The 17,506-nt window shown below is 39.5% G+C and overlaps 1 protein-coding gene across 1 annotated transcript in view; it reads left to right on the top strand.

Moving 5' to 3' along the window:
• LOC105917887 (receptor-type tyrosine-protein phosphatase N2) overlaps positions 1-17,506 on the top strand; it is a 269,052-nt gene that overhangs the window by 54,988 nt on the left and 196,558 nt on the right. The window contains exons 6-9 of the mRNA XM_036134561.1: positions 3,818-4,091; positions 6,021-6,332; positions 6,817-6,857; positions 9,798-10,171. Coding sequence (XP_035990454.1) covers positions 3,818-4,091; positions 6,021-6,332; positions 6,817-6,857; positions 9,798-10,171 — 1,001 coding nt within the window. The remainder of the gene's footprint in view (positions 1-3,817; positions 4,092-6,020; positions 6,333-6,816; positions 6,858-9,797; positions 10,172-17,506) is intronic.

Below are 17,506 nucleotides of genomic sequence, written 5' to 3'. Positions count from 1 at the left end.
GCTGGATAGGGAAATAAAAAAAAAAAAAACTTGCTTGTGAAAAAACACTTAGACAACTTTCTTTGTCATTTTGTATGCACAGAGTGCGTACAGAACAAAATTTCGTTGCATACAGCTTGTAATTTACAGTAAATTTAAATTACAGTATAAGGTGCAGCAGTGATTTAAAAGTAAACAATTGAAGTGTAAACAATGCAGGAGTGTACAGGTGAGTATTTTTAAAACCGTTTGTATGTACAGAATTGATTGTGCAAAGGGCATTTGTGCAGTTCGGCAGGATTTGTAATGCTAGATGGAGATGCAGTGATGCAAAATGTGCAAATATGCGAATGCTGTGCAGAGATAACAACAACAAAAAAACAAAAAAACATCAACGAATGAAAGAATTGTGCATAAACATCAGGGATGTGAACAACATTTTTAGTCTATTGGGAGCAGTGATGGTGCTAAAGGCTAACAGCTGCTGGGAGGAAGGATCTCAGATAACGCTGCTTTGTGCACCTGGGATGCAGCAGCCTGTCCCTGAATTTTACCATGAACAGATATTCGTTCTTCAGTGAAACCAAAAATCTGGAGGAGAAACGGCGTCCGTTCTCACTCTGGGAGATGAATCGGTATAGGGAACTAAAATTCAGTAAATTTTTCTTGAAATGAGTGCAGTTTTTCTTGATTTGAGCAGGTAAATAAGATCATTTGCCAATGGAATAAGATTTTTGCACTTAAAGTAGGAACATTTCATCTCCAACATTTTTCAAGTGCAGAATATCTAATTATCTTATTTTAGGGGTAGAACTACTAATCCCATTGGCAAATAGTCTTATTTACCTGCTCAAATCAATGAAAAATAGACTAATTTCTAGAAAATCTTACTTACTTATAGTTCCCTTTTTGCAGTGTATACACGCCAAACCGGAACTGACGGGTTTTTTTGTTCAGTGGCAGTAGCTTTTTTTGTGCTTCCTCCACCTGAGCTGAACAGCGCATTCAAAGTAGGAACGTCTGCAAAAAGGCGTAGTTAAGGTGCAACTCTTTCCCCAAATCTACTTCAGTTAATTGGCGATATATTGGGATCCAGGTTTAACCTCTGCTATAGGCAGGCCGCAGTGCATCGCTCCAGATGTTCCCTGGAACGACGAAGGATCTCCCCAGAAAAACACGGCTGGCATCAAATGGCGGACGCAGCGGCCTGACCTCCCACTCACAGCCTGCAGACGTGCCCCTTCTCTGCAGACAAGTCCCGCGTTCTCCGTCATCCTTCTTTTCTAAGCGAAGGCCTCTCGCAGCTCGACTGTTAATAGGGAAATTATACCGTCTCCGAGTTAACGGGTTCACTCCTCCCATCAATAACTCTCGACCCGACTCGCCCCACTGCCAGGTCCTCGGAGGCCTCTGTGTCCTGCTGGGGGATTGTGCTCCGGGCACAGCTGGGCGAGGCCCCGCAGGCACCGCTCAGGGTTTGCGTCTTCATGTTCGCTCCAGAATTACCTGTTTGGAAGTGAAATGAAAGGCAGCGGTAGGACCGAAGGGGGCCCCCGGAGGGCCCGGGCGGGACAAACAAATGAAGAAAGGTACCGGGAGGGAGCCTGCGACACATAAACTATAAGGCATGACAAGCGAGAGGAGACGTTTGTTATAATTTGGCCATTACTCAAGCAGGTGCTGCTGCTGCTTGTCTTGTGTGGGCGTTAATGGAGCTGGCACTGACAACTCGCTTTTGTTGTTGCAGATGAATTCCCTAATGTAATTTCATAAGCGAATTAATAACTTCTGAAAAGCACGGCGTTCTCCAACTTCACCATCCTTTCCCAAATGATATTTGTATTAAGGCTGGTTTCTGACATCAAGACGGCGGATTTATTCACACGTAGAGATGAATAAATCTGACACGTTGTTGTTAGATCTTAGAAAGTATAAATCTGTTCTGTCTTTGGCACCCGTCTTACCTCATCATTACTTTCCTGCTGGAAGGGGGGGAAAAAGGATAATTTTATATATGTAGATGGAAATATTGTTCTGGTTAAAACAGAAACGTTTTGTTGAAGTCCTGCTTTTAAGCCGCCACCAGTACAGCAGCTACTAATGTCTAATAGAGGATAAAATGCTAACGTTAGCATAGTTTATGTTATCATATGACGTTATTTTTGCATTAAACCTAATAGTACCTGTCATCCAACATGCTAAATGTGGTCTGAAATACTTTTTACAGTACTTATTCGTCATGTTCATGCAAATTCAAATATGAGTTCATGATTTTTTTTTGCCTAACAGAAAGATGGATTTGAGTTTGCATGTGCTGGTGGATGGGAATTGAACCTTCCCACTCATATTCACTCATAAGTATAAGATTATATTTATCTGCACGTAATTTTCTAAATTATTCTGTTACAACCCCTGAGGGAAAAGTTGACGCAGGTTGTTTGGTAAAGGTAGATTTTATTTCAACAGAAAATTAAGTATTTACTTGATTCTCCCCATTTTATTCATCAAAACACGTTTGTAGACTAACAAAAAGTGTATAAAAGTACCGGCTCTGGGTTGATGCATTCATAGACCTAAAACGGTGGGGGTTTGTTGCACCTAATGACTAGTTTGCAAAGATATACACATTTCTTTCCTGTCATTGACTTACTGACCAACAGTCAAAGACGATTGGTGAATTTTGATCGCTGGACAATTACTAAATTCACCCTGCAGCACAGTGAATGCAAACACGGTGTTTTATGACCCTTAAATTAATAATTTCACGATTGTTTAAAAACAAAACAACTAACTAAATGCATTTTCGTGTTGTAAGGAAATTAATCGGCTCCTGTTGCGGTCCTCTCACACTGCAAAAACAGATCTGAAAAATAAGTAAAATGTTGTTAAAATGAGTGGTTTTGTCCTAGATTTGAGCAGGTAAATAAGATTATCTGCCAATGGAGTAATTTTACCCCTAAAATAAGATAATTAGAAACACTGCACTTGAAATAAGATGATGGAGACGAGTTAGTGCAAAAATCGTATTCTATTGGCAGATAATCTTATTTACCTGCTCAAATCAAGGAAAAATACATTAATTTTAAGAACATTTTACTTATTTTTAGTTCCGTTTTTTTTTTTAGTTCCGATTCCGGAGAATCAGCCTAATTTTCCTGATGAATTCTTACGTAAGAAAAGGCTTCTTGAGGCAGAAACTATACTTTTTTTTTTTTACATATTTTATCTAAACAAGCCAGAGGAATGGTACAGCTTACATTTTAATCACGATGCAGGAAAAAGTAAAAATCAGGAGTTGGAAACTCTCGGTTGCATGAGCTTAAATGGATCAGCGATGACACGCCCCTGCAGGAGCGGTCCATCCCTCCCATGTCGTCTTTGGGAGACGCGTCACTGTTAGACTGTGAAACAGCATCGGCTCCAGGGTTTATCCACATGTACGTGCCGCCCTGAGATAACTGTGCATTTGCTTAAATGTGTGCCACATCTGTGACGTCCTCAGTTTCCCCGAGCCCTCTGTTGTTTCCCAGTAACCGCTTTCTGCAGCTCCAGCCTCTGGGATCTCTGACAATATTAATCGCAATGCTTCAAGTCATTACATCATTTGTCATTCATTTCCTCGCTTTTAAAAATCATGTTTTTTTTTGTTTTTTTAAAAACAAACTTTGGCTTCTTAAAGGAAATAAAAACAGAGCAGGGAGGCCACCAGCAAAGAAGGGCATTGCATGACAGAGCACTATTTTGTTATACCGTCTTAGTCTGGTATCTTTGTAGACTTTTATCCATCTGCGGCCATGTTGTCAGCTCAAATCTCCTCCATTTTCCCATCTCTCTCCAGCCGGTGCAGAAGCAAGGACCCCTCTCCAACCAGCTGCTCTCCTCGCAGGCCGACGGGGACCTTCTCCTGGCAGCCCTGAGGCAGTATCTCTCCAGGCATCGCTCCCGGCTCAGTGGCGGGATGAAGCAGGAAGCCCCCGCTCCACGGCTCAGGCCCTTCTACGACAATGGCATAGAAAATCCAGCGCTCAAGAAGGAGACCTTGCAATCCAGGCCTTTGAAGACGGCAAGCTCTACAGGAGCTTCGGCCAAGGAGCCGCTCACCTCTGTGGACGGTGTGTGTCTTAAACCACTCATTCTGTAGCGCTGCGATCTTTCCTGGTATATATGAAATCAAATTTGGAAGTTTATATACTGGAAATACTGGAAATAAAATGATAAGATTCCTTTAACTCTAAATAGCAAGGTTATTCTGAAGATGAAGAACTTTTTAACCCTATTTAAATTTATGTTTTTAGGTGGGGAAAAAAAATTCCCTTATGGTGAAACATTAATTTGACGGACCTCCCTCCTTAACTTCCCATTAGATATAATTTATATATATATATATATATATATATATATATATATATATATATATATATATATTTTTTATTTTTTTTCCCCCCCTACATCGTCCTGGAGGAGCCCGAGTGAGAGTGCAGCTGTACCGGCGCAGCACACTGTCCCTGAAATGAATGAGAAAGCAAAAATGTTTTACACGGTGCTGCCGTCAGTCTGAACATTGTGTTTTTACCAACTTCAGGATCTCTCAGCATGATGTTGCACAGTTTTTTTTAGTATAGTGGTATAGTTGGAGTAAGAAAATATCTCCATCTGATTTGTTCAGCTGTTCCCCAAACCTCTCAGCAGTTTCAGGCGACATCTTTCAGAAAATGCAGATGTGATCATCTCCTGGTAGAAACTATAATATACAATCATGTTATGTTTAAATGCAAATAGATGTTTGTTAGTCTCCCTAAGTTTTTAACATTTTATATGACTATAATCTAGGAAGTAAGGCTTCAAATATGGCAAATATTTTGGGATAGTTGGACATAGTTAACCATGGTTAATACATATATTTTTTTAAACATTCAGTGCAGCTCTCACCTCTGGCAAATAAAAACCATGATAATCATTTCTGTTGTGGTTCATATTTGCACATTGACTCTGTAGAAGTGTGCTTATACCAAGTTTAGTTTTATGGTACATTCTCAGTAATGCCACAGAAAAACAAAAAACAAGTTATGATCCTGGACAAGCCCCCAACACTGGCGTGGTAGATTCTTAAAAATGGGACAGGACTATTGAGCTTGGGGTGTTTTGATATAAAAAGGGAATAAAAACTTGGGGGCAAACCCAAAAGTGAACAAACCTGAGCAGAGTAAGCTCTGAAAACATGACAAACTCATGTGAAATCCAAAGGTAGTGAAAGCCAAGAACATGTTAAGTGTTCACAAATTTGTGTTAAGTGGGCATCCACAATTATTCTAGTGGTCTGGCTGTTGATTCCCTGCTCCGCCCATCTCTCATCAGGATTCATTCACTTAGATCCAAGATTTCAGTTGTTTCATAATTCTTGGCCAAAAAGTGTCTTTAACACCGGTGCATTAAACATGTTCCTGTTTAAAAAAAGATCTCTGTTAATGAAAAAGTTTATCGTGAATGATGGTGAAATGATGGGAAACTGCCATGATGGACACCGAGCCATAGTTCATATCGATTGTAGGGCCTTCATGCTGTGGTATATGTGACACAAAAAGCTGGTTATGTGTGTTTTAAAATAGCTTTTGTGTTTTTAAAACCGATAGTAAATGTGATTTTGTTGTTTCCCGCTTTAAGATTAGTTGTTTTTTTTTTTACTTGTTTTCCTTTTAAATCCAGAAAGATGACTGGTGCAGTTTAAAAAAAAAACAAAAAAAACACAAAAACAAAAAAAAAAAACAACAATATAAAACTGCACAAACATTTATATTGGAAAGTATTTGCTTACAAAAAAGCTGTAATTGAAATAATTCAATCCTTGATAAAACGAAAACTGTCGCACATTCAACTTTAAACTCAAAAGAATCAACAATACTAGTCCTCTCCATTTGTAGAAGCTGAAGCTACGCGTAATGTTTTTTTTTTTTTTAGTTAGCTGTTGCTTTCAAATCAACTAAGCTGTTAAAAATGAAACATCTTCTCCCGTTTCGGTCACTGAGCCTCCATCTCTCCTGCAGAGAGGTTCATCGAGAAGGTCCTGAAGAACGTGGGCAGACAGCACGTCGACGTGGACCACCTGACGTCGCAGGACCTGAGCCAGCTCTCCAGCCTCATAGCTGACGCTCTGGTGGTGGTCGACCAAGACCAGGGACCGAATCGGGCTCTGAGCCGGGACCGAGGACCCGGACTCAGAGACCTGGAGGCCGAGCAGGGCGCCTGGAGTCGGGAGGCTTCCAGAGCTGAGGGGGATGAGACGCTGGCGCAGAGCGTGCCCACTGGAAAGCCCGACCCTCAGGAGAGCACTCCTCTGGCACTGGCAGCACTTCAAGGTACATTTGACTTTCATCCACTTTGTGCCGTTTCTACATAATTAAAGCACTAAGTGAATGTCTGAAAGCTTCCATAGATAATTGTTTTCAATCATAAAGGACTTCTAAACTCCTCACAAGAGTAAACATAAAAATCTGTGTGCAAGTAAAGAAGAGCACAAACGCAGCCTGTGGTAGCAGTTGTTTGCCCAATGAGGCCATTAAGCCCAAAAGTGCTTTCATAAAGTACTGTAAAGATCATTTAACATGGAATGAATGTTATTTACATTTATAACAAAGCTCGGTTTGTTGAAGTATTTACCTGGCTTCTTTTTCTAAAATGGGTAAAAAAAAGTTTGGAGAAGGAAGTTAAAACCCGATTCAAAAGAAATAATTTTTTAATTAATTTGCTTTAAACGGCTCATTTTCTTTGTTTTTGATTTACACACTTTTATTTTTTTCTCTGAAAAACAAAAGCATGACCATATTTTGTTTCTTCCAACAGAACGGCACACGGACGGCGTGAAGGCTCATGTAAATGACCCGGTAAGCACACGGAACCCGGTGTCCTTCAGCCTTTGTTGCTAAGAGGATTTCTTGAGGTCTGCGTCGCTAAAAAGAGGAGCTAATTGTTCAGGGACAGCAGAGGGAACACAGCAGCCCTTTCAGAATATGTCTTCATAGAGACGGAACAAAGTCCAGTGCTGAACCCTAAATGCTCTACTCCAATAAGAACCTGCTCCGGGCGTCAGACGGCATGGGGCTCGGCTCGTAATGTTGTCATTATCAAGATTTTTACTGTTAATTATTGTCCCATAAAACCTTTCGGAGCAAACTCAAAGTTGTGCTCAGGGAACTAGAGGCATCCTCGCGCTTTACCAGCCCCACGGTCCGAACTTGTCAGCCATTACATTCAGGAGTCTTTAAAGACGGAACAAAAGTGGATTTTTGACCCGGCGTCTCTGCTGCGGGCGACATTTCGCTCCCGACGACGGGAACGATTACCCCGAAAGTCTAGACCAGCGGAGTGGTTGAGCGTTCTTCACCGTCTCTGACAGGTTGGCTTTCTCCTGCGATTTCCAGGCAATTATCTCGTCACGCCTTGAGCTGCCGGCTGCCGGCGCGTTAACACCAACGCAGGAACTCTCAGCCGTTAAACAAAAGATCCGAGGATCTGTCATTTAAAATACTCCAGAACAAAAGCAGCGTTCAATGTTCAGGGTCCAGGTACTTTTAGAGTTAAATACATGTTTAAATGCTTTGCTTTAAACTAAATGTGTAAAATTATAGACACATTTTGGTGTTTAACATATTAACAATTTCGAGATCTAGTTGTTGTTGTTTTTTGCCCCAGATACTGATCAATCATTTAGGATTAATTCTGTGCATGTTTTGCCCTCTATAAGTAGTACCGTGTAGTTATTTAAGTCCATGTCATGTACATGACTTTGATTTGATTTATTTATTGGAAAGGGAACCATGCAATTTATTTTATTTATTTATTTTCAATTTCTTTGAGTAACAATACAAGCAAGATTGACATTGAGATGTTAAGACATTTTAGTAGCGCTCAAAAGGAGTAGGTAGAAGTTCAAGAACTTATAAGAACCTACCCCCAATTAAAATTTTTATCTCATGTAACATATAAGGTCTTTTGATAAAAGGAGGCATTACAAATCAAAGCACAGTTACACGAATACAGTGTCTTATTTTGGAAGCAATTGTACAGAAAGAAGAATATATCTAGTAGTACTTTTTAAAAATGTTACAAATTATCACATTTAAATGATTGGGTTACATGCATTTAATAAAACATGACAATGCATGAGTTAAAAAACCCAGAATTAGCCAAAGGTTACTTTTCATCCCCTGGCCACGATGTTAAAAAAAAAGCAAAAAGGACATTTCAGAAGCTTTAGAGATTTATAAAGTTTAACATTGTGACTTAAGGAGCCCAGTCTTTGTCGTTAGGTGATCCGTTAAGCCATCTCCTTCCTGTCAGATCCACCAAACTGCTGGACAGGCGGCATTATTCACTCTGCTCTGAGACGGAGACGTTTCATCAAAGCTAACGCATCGCACATCCAGCTTTAGTGACACGTCCTGTTCAGGCTACGACATCCAACGGCTCCAGAAGCTGCAAAAGAAGACGTAAAGCTATTTTTCTGCCACACAAACAAATCCCACCAGCGGTTCTGAAATCGATTTTTTGTTTTTAGCTATCGCCGTCTGTTGGAAATGTGTCTTCTCTCATTATGTTCCTGTGAAGTGCTTCACCTTCCTCATGTTCAGTTAGACGACCGTGATGGAAACTTGGCTGATTGAACGTAGTAAACCGTGCAGCTCTTCCACTGCTGCCCTGAGAAATATCTCAACAGCTGAGTTTGGAAGAAGAAACTGATGCGCTTTTTATTTTCTACAGACGCGTTTGCAATGCTAGCTGGCATATTGGGTCCAGGCGACCCTTACCTGAGTTACCGCGGATAGAAAATCCAGAGATTGGGACAACAGCAGGCACCGAGAATTGAGTGCATTTAGTTTCCAGTAGTGATCACTAATACTTTTTACATATACTAAACAGAATGTTCTACTTTTATGAATATACAGACTTTAATAAAAGTAAAAAATATCTTTCAGTTTAAATTATGTCACTCTCAGCCCCAGATTCAGTCCAGCACCGGAACCATTTCACAAAGTTTTCCTAGATTTCTTGGTTTTAAGCAACTTAGCTCTGATCAGCAAAGTCGTGTCGACACCAATGATTGCAGAAACTATTTTTTAAATTTTTTTTTTATATTTAGGCTCTGTGTTTCCTGCAAGCTGTCAGAATTTTATTTTATTTTTTTCAAATTTTTTTAGCTGAATATATAAAGATGAGATGGTTTTCACTGAAAATCAGTCATACAATAGAAGAACCACTTGCTTACACTGCAAAAAGGGAATTAAAAGTAAGTAAAATCTTCTTGAAATTAGTGTATTTGTCCTTGATTTGAGCTGCAAGTTTGAATGATCTGCCAATGGAATAAGATTTTTGCACTTGAAATCGGAACAACTCATCTCCATCATCTTATTTCAAGTGCATTATATCTAATTATCTTACTATCAAAATTATTATCGATTTATTACCGAAATACTCATTCCATTGGCAGATAATAATATTTACCAGCTCATATCAAGAACAAATAGACTAATTTCAAGACAATTTTACTAATTTTCAGTTCCTTTTTGTAGTGTAAATGCTGATTTACAACTTACAATACCTTAATCTTATATTTAGATTAACATAAATCCATGTATGCATGTATATTTGTTGTTTACAGAGAACCAAGAGGTCAGGCTTACCTAAAAGAACAGTTTTCGTTTTAAAATTCCACAGTATGGAAAATCAGTGAGAAGACGACGTCTGTCTTCTAAGTCAATTTCACTTGCACAACTTTATTTCATTTTATTCACCCTGAATCAAACATCCTTGCATCTCCACTCCAGGCGGAAAGCGGAAACCTCTTTACCAAACTGCTGGCCTACCTGGACAAAACCTCTCTAGCCGACCCTTCGTCGGCGAGAAGCCGCTACGACGTCCCGGCCGAGGCGCCCGGGGGCCGGAAGGTCGGTCTGGAAAACGTCCAGAGCCGCACCAGCGAGGCGGGCGTGGCGGTGCAGAAGAAGGACACCACCCAGTCTGTGGAGGAGGTGTCGGAGGTGGCGGGCTGGATCAAGGAGGTGGTGCCCCCCCCGGCGTCGCTCGTGTACGAGGAGCCGCACAAGAAGACGATGCACGCGCCAGAGCTGCAGCTGGACGTCAAAGCCGACAGGAAGAGGCCGGACGACGACGTTTTCGGCTACGTCATCACCGACACGGAGTGAGTAAATAAAGCCGGATGCACTGCTGACCGTCTGCATTAGCGCTCCTGGTGGAGAAGTTATAAAAACCTGCCGTGATACGCACCTCATGCAGGCATTACCTGCATGAGGTGCGTATGTTTTGGCGCTGCTAATATATTTAGCATGGCACATTTTTCAGTGGGACATGATTATGCTACTGCAGTAAGAGGTTCTTTTATTTTAAGGCTTTGGATTGCTATAAACCAGGGATGCCAATAAATGGACGTCTTTTTTCATGAGTTTAACACAAATCTGTCAATGTGTTTTCTCTAACTTTGTGGTTTTTCAGACAAAAATAACAAAAATGATCAAAATGAGAGAATGGTTTGTTAACCTGTAAATATATCACCATTATATAAAGGCAAACAAAAACAAAAGACAGACCAGTCTGCTGTATTGTGGCGGATTTTAGGAAAATTAATATGTGCACCTTCTATTAATTGTCCAAACGGATGCATCTGTTTCAATAGATACTTTTGTTGTATAAAAAGCTGACAATTCCACCACAAGATGGTGAACATCCTATAAAAACACAAAACCCGTTTATATGCTACGAATCGTTGAGATGCACCAGTCAAACATCACTTTCATGATAGATTCTGCAATGAGAGATTTTAGTTTGTCCGTTTGGTCTTTTCTTTTCATCACTTAAAACAAAGGTTGTCATTGAAAGATTGTGTGCATTATCAATAATAGGACTGGACGATAATTCAATAACGATAAATATATATATTGATCGATAAACGTACATTGATGATAGAAAAAAGGATCAATAAAAAGTTTGATAGAATAAAAGTTTTCTTTAATTATGCATTTTAGACATGTAGGTTAATACTACAGTCATTACATCCTTCCAACCAATCACAACGCAGACCCAGGAAAGCTCCGCCCCCTTCAGAGAGTTCAGAGAGCACGCGTTCTTTTTTTCTTTTTTTAAAAACTTGTAGTTTTAGTAAAAAGTTGGTTGAATAAAAGGTTGAGTTGGAATTTGGTGTTTGTGTCTTTATCTAAAAATAGGTCACTAGGCAACAGCATAAAATAGTCAGGGCTGCATTTAAAATATAGGTTTAGAATTTGTTGATAATTATCAATATGATTTCTATTTTATCTATATGCTTTTTTTCTATGTCATCCAGCCCTAATCAATATTAATAATAATAATATTCCATGACCTTCTAATTTATCTCTCTTTCATTTTTTCCCGTTCACATCACGTGTAACTCAGATTTTAAGCCGTCTTTTACAGAACCAATCTTCATGCACTTTTTCTCTGATTCACACAAAGACGAGGAGGGAAGCGTGGGTGGGCGATTCGGGGGTGGGGGGGGGGGGGGGTGTTTGATTTTATTGATCACTTTGTGTCTAAAGTTTTAGACTGAAGGTCTTTTTCAAATCCTTGGTCTTGTGAAACCACTTTGTGTTTGAGTGCTGCAGGTGCGGCCCTCAAGGCCTTGGTGGCATGTCTCCTTCTGGTCTTTTCATCTTATTGCTTTCACTCAAAGCTGTTTCACAGAAAATCTATAAACGTGTTGGAGGAGAGAGACGTCTGTTGTGGAAGTTTGCCGAAGGCCACAGGTCCGCACTGAGAGCACAATGAGCAGGAGGTTTTCCTTTCACCCTGCGTTACCTCATAAAACGCAGATCATTATGACAGAAGTTCAGCGTTAACTCTCGTTACGGCTAAATTCAGTGTTACTGTCAATTCTCTTTCCTGCTCTAAAGCCACATAACCTTTAGTTTGTACATATGTGTGTTTGGTAAAAAGTAACTTTGTGTGCACACTGTTTAAGAACATTAATAAATTGGACTCACATGCTCCACTTTTGCATGATCCCTCCACTGCCGTGCTTGACAGTGTGCTGCATTTATGCTAATACTGTATGTTGTGGTCATTTGGCCATTTCACAGCTAAGTATTAAGAGTTAGAATGACCTGATCAAAGAAAACGACTAAAGCTTTGAAGCATAGTAAAAAAAATTATTAAGTTTCATAATCATCTTGTATCTGAAGCATTTTATCACAGATCTGCTGCCTTTTGGATTTAAATCAATGGATGTTTTCTTCAAGCCAACCCCCTTGGCATCTAGAATATCACATTTTAGTCTTTTTTTTCCCCCTTCTTACTGGTCAAAACATTTATTTGATTTACTGTATGTTTACTTTTATCCACACTTAACCATGGCTGAAAGGTCTTACACTTTAAAAAATAACCACCGCTGCACAATTTCACCTTTTCAAGGACGAGCAGGCATTCGTCGCTTTGTTGAAACCTGCTGCCTCGATTCTAGGAGTGCATCCTTGCACTGAGCTCATAATTGTGATATGTTTAACTAATAATTTCATGCTAACCTAAGTTTGGTACCCTTGAAAAAAAATAAAAAGTAAAGTTAAATGTTAGATAGGAAAGCTGTGAAGCAGCAGTTCAAATGTTGGAAAATTACCGCCTACAACTTTAAGAAGCAAACAGAAAATGTGTTTTTTGCCATAAGCTAGCTACTGGAAGGTTCAACAAGTCCTCAATTACATCTGAAGGGCAAATTTTAAAGTCTTAGGGGTACTTAGCACAGTTCTCTCTTGCCCTTCGTACTCTCTTCTCAAAATGTCTCTTGACATTTGCAAAATGTTAAAGCACGCAAAGCCTGCAGTTTAAGGGTTGCCAGCAGCGCTGCAACACATCTTGTGATGGGGATAATATTGGTAAATATTGCGATGATGATGTCAGCTGTGATGGGCGTCCGTTACCCTACGACCTTTGGCGTTTTTGGGCGATGCTATTGGCTTTCGGTGTTGGCGTCTGCTGCTTTGAATCTCAGTCCTATTGGCTAAATATTACCTTAATATGTAAAATTGATAAAAGTTAATAAAACCTAGAATATATCAGCAACAATTATTGCATTCCTAACCATTCTTTGCTATATTAAAATTCCAAACTGATATTGAGAAGATGATATATTCGCACGAGCAGCCATAATTTCCACCTTCTTGCATTAGCAAAAAGTATGATTACTTTTTAGGAGTACGTTTGACTGTATTTTAGTCAAAGATCTACAAATCTTGATTGTACTAACATTGATAAGTCAGTGCAGGAAAGTAGAGCAGCCAAAAATGGTACTTGTGTAAGAGTAGCACTACTTCAACGTATTTTTACTCAAGTAAAAGTAAAAAGTTGTCAGCCAAGAATTCACTCAAGAAAAAACAAAAAAGTATTCAGTAAGAAGGCAACTCAAGTACTGGGTAACTAATTATAACAGCTGATGACTTAAGATATAAAAAAATATGTAATTGGACAGACAAAAATATAAGATTATGTCAAAATTCTGCTATTTTAAAGACAAAAATTAAAAAAATATATACAAAGAATAACAAATTCCGGCAGGAGAAACACTTTTCTAAATAATCTTTTCAACATTAGACTTGAAAGCAATACTTACAGCAATTAATGTATATACAGAATGTTAGAACAGTGCAAAGTACTACCAATGACAAAATCTACTGTTTACTGCAGGGATCACCAACCTTTTTGAAACTGAGAGCTACTTCATCGGTACTGTCATACGAAGGGCTGATCGTTGACCTACATGAGTCCAAGCTCACCTTAACTTTATGCAATATAAACATGTTTGTAATGATTCAAAAAGAAGCACAGCTGAATAAAATACCACTTTAGAGAAGATTGTGCTACTTTTTGGAACAGGCTTGAGGGAACCACATATATGGTCCTACCTGGTTCATCTGACCTCCAAATGGCTCAATGAGCTCAGCTGATAGAAAATAACATTAAAATAACAAAGCTGGTGTAAAAACAAGAAGTCTCACTTTAACATAAAATCTGTTTTTTTTGTCTCTCTGGTGCATTTTTAGTTAAATGAGTCAGTTCTTTATTCTTGAAGTCACTCACAGCAGGTAGAGTAGCCAGATATTTTACTTAAGTAAGAGTAGCGATACTTGAGTTATAATATGACTCAAGTAAAAGTGAAAGGTACAGTAAAACTACTCCTAAAAGTACATTTTGTTCAAAACCCAAGTAAATGTAACAAGTTACTACCCACCTCTGGTGTCCAGCACCCCCCCCCCCCCCCCGCCCCCCGGGTTTACCTGTGATGATGATTTTTTCTTTTTTGTTTCTCAGTGTCTGAGCCAAATGAAGGATGAGGTGTTTATTGCTACTACCTGATTCTATATTGGGGGCGGGGTCTTTTTTTTTGCTTTTTTTTTTTGCTTGTCCAACTTCTTTTAGATAAGAAACTGCAGTGATTTTGTGCACTGACCATTATCAAACAGTGTGAACCACAGTAGTGCGATGACATTCTGTGGACCGGTGGAATGCAACAGGCTAAATCAGATCATTGGGTCAACAGAAGGGTCTTTCTTTGATGGAAATATGAACGTGTAGCCGCATACTGGCAGAAAATGAAGCTGGTGAAGATTCTCAGTCATCCAGGTCATGGTCATTCCAAAAAAGTTCAAAAACAAAACAACTGGACTTTTTTTTTTTAAGTTTGAAGAGTTGCAAGCTCTATAGTATTACTATAAAGCTTGCAACTCCACACTACTTAAGACATTTTGAATTGAGAAAGCTTTCTGTAAAGGGAACGAAGTGACTTCAATCTTCGAGAAAAAAAATAGAGAAAAAAAGTCCAGTTGCGTTGTTTTTGAACGTTTTTTGGCAGACAAGAAGTGTCTGCAAAGATTCATTACAGGGAAAATTGGGGTGGGGGGTGAGATATTTAAAGATAAATTTGTGAAAACTAATGTGAGACGTTACAAAGGCTGACTGTCAGTAGCGACTGCTTGTATGCGGTTATTTGTGTTTGTTTCTTACTGAAAACGGAGAAGACCTTCACAGTGGAAAACGTACATGGAAATTCAGCAAAGCCTCTTAAGTTTGAGGGGGGGGGTAGGATGCGGAATATGACAGATGGCAGTCTGCTGCGGTGCTGATGTTACAGCTGGGGTGAGGTCTCTGTAGCAGCTATCAGCGCTCTGCATCTGCAGGCAGGAGCAGTGATCAGCGATGTCAGCTCGGAGGCTGCGGCTCGGCACGACACAGCGCTGACTCACAGCGTGTGGGCTCTTCACGCTGCTGTCGGCTCTCCACACTCCTGCAAGACAAAACGTACAAAATGCAGCTTTTCTGTCGGGAGCCGCTCAGCCGGAGTCGACCGTACCCTCTCAGAACCCGGCTTCACTTCTGGTTCTCTTAGGTTTACGGCCGCCTTCTTGTTGGCCGCTGGTCGGGTAAAGCCGCGGCACGGAGGAAGTAATTAGTTTAGAGCTGGGATATTGAGTTCTGATCGGGTCTCTGAGCACGCAGACACGAACGCACATGAAACAAACCCTCGCGCTGTTCCGCTGGCCTTGTGCAGGCACCCAGACTGATTCAATGGACTCTATAATGAGTTATGCCTCAATGAGGTTGTTGCTTTTCACCTGGGTGAGACGTCAGTTTCTAAGAGTTTGAAGTTGGTATGCACCGATATAAAGCTGTCAGCCAATATCAATACCAGATATAATATTGCTGCTATGGCCGATAACAAGTGATTACTGATATTATGTGCTATACATGCTTCCCAACCCTTTTGACACTGTGAAGGTGTGCTCACAATCCTGCGCTGCAAGGCATGCCTGAACAAATGCCTCATGGCAAACCCCTGCAGAAACGGCAACGAGGTGGAGATAAACATCGGTCGTTAATATTGGTCAGCTTTTAATGGTCGTATCGATACCGATGTGTTGAGAAGCGGTCGGGATCGGCTGATACCAACGTTAAGTGCGATAGCCCACAGTTGGCTGGAAGAACGGGGCAACATAACATTAAAGAGTGTAGTTGGTAAAATTAGGTTTATTTATAAGGTTTTTTTTTTTTTTAACAAAAAGCGACGACGTCCAACACGTTGTTAAACCAGATGAGCACAAACTAAAGGGAATTAAAAAAAAACTGCTTCTCAGCAAGACAAACCCAACAAGAAAACACAAACAGGGAGAAACACTAAATTCAACATTTTCAGGTATACTAAACAACACCCTAGACAAAACTAATATCAAATTTGAGCTTTTTAAATTTAACAAGCTAAAAACTAGCAAGCAGACAAATAGAATTTGGAGCTTTCACAACTAGGAGTGATTCACAAAATGCTCAACCAGCACATGGGAGCAAACACCGTTGACTGTTCAGATGCATGTGGCATATATATATATCTATATCTATATCTATCTATATATATATATATATATATATATATATATATATATATATATATATATATATATATATATAGAGATAGATAGATAGATAGATATAGATATATATATATATAGATATAGATATAGATATAGATATATATAGATATAGATATAGATAGATAGATAGATAGATAGATAGATAGATATAGATATATTGAGATAGATAGATATATATAGATAGATATAGATAGAGAGAATTTAATGATATGTGAGTTACAGCAACATTTAATTTCTCTTCAGGAATTCTAAAGTATTTTTAATTTTTTAGTTGTTCAGCCGTAATGTTCAATGTGAGTCAATAGACACAAATATCCACTGAAAATACGCTGTCTACCAGAAAAGTTAATCAAAGGGCAGCATGAATATTGCACAAAGGGAACTAAAAGTAAGTAAAATATTCTGGAATTGAGTGTATTTTCCTTTGATTTGAGCGGCTGAATAAGACTGTCTGGTAATGTAATCAGTGTTTTTCCGCTTAAATATGATAATCACATATATTCACTTGAAGCAAGATGGTGGAGATGAGTTGTTCCTATTTTAAGTGCAAAAATCTTATTCTATGGGCAGATCACTTTATTTACCTGCTCAAATCACGGGCAAATACTCATTTCAAGCTAATTTCACTTACCTTCAGTTTGCAGTGAAGGTTTTTATTTTCCTTTTGACGGAGGCCTGACCTGCAGCCGTGGACCTGCTCCGTGAATACAGCAGTTCATGCAACACTTTTATTTTCAATGCGGTCAAATTGGCTTGGTTTGTGTTTGGGTCGTGACCGTGTCGTGTCTTGTCAGAGCAAACTGAAAAGAAAAAGCAGAGGTGATAACGAACTTCCTGTCTTTGACCTCGTTCCCCTCCTCTGGGTTCACCTTTCCACCACGCAGCACTCTGGCCTCTCCACCTTACATCTTTTCAAATCTGTCAGCAACGTTTTCCCAACTTCCATTACCACAACTGACTTTATAGGGATGTTAGACATTTACTAGCTTATTTTTGTAAGTTGCCAACATCTAAATAATGTAGTTAGGCCATCTTCCTCCAGTTTCACCTGCTTTTAGGGTGGATTTTGTGTG

This window comes from Fundulus heteroclitus, unplaced genomic scaffold, assembly GCF_011125445.2.
Source record: "Fundulus heteroclitus isolate FHET01 unplaced genomic scaffold, MU-UCD_Fhet_4.1 scaffold_85, whole genome shotgun sequence".
Classification (NCBI taxonomy): domain Eukaryota; kingdom Metazoa; phylum Chordata; class Actinopteri; order Cyprinodontiformes; family Fundulidae; genus Fundulus; species Fundulus heteroclitus.
The sequence above is the reverse complement of the archived record's forward strand: the minus strand, read 5'-3'. Positions and strand labels throughout refer to the sequence as shown.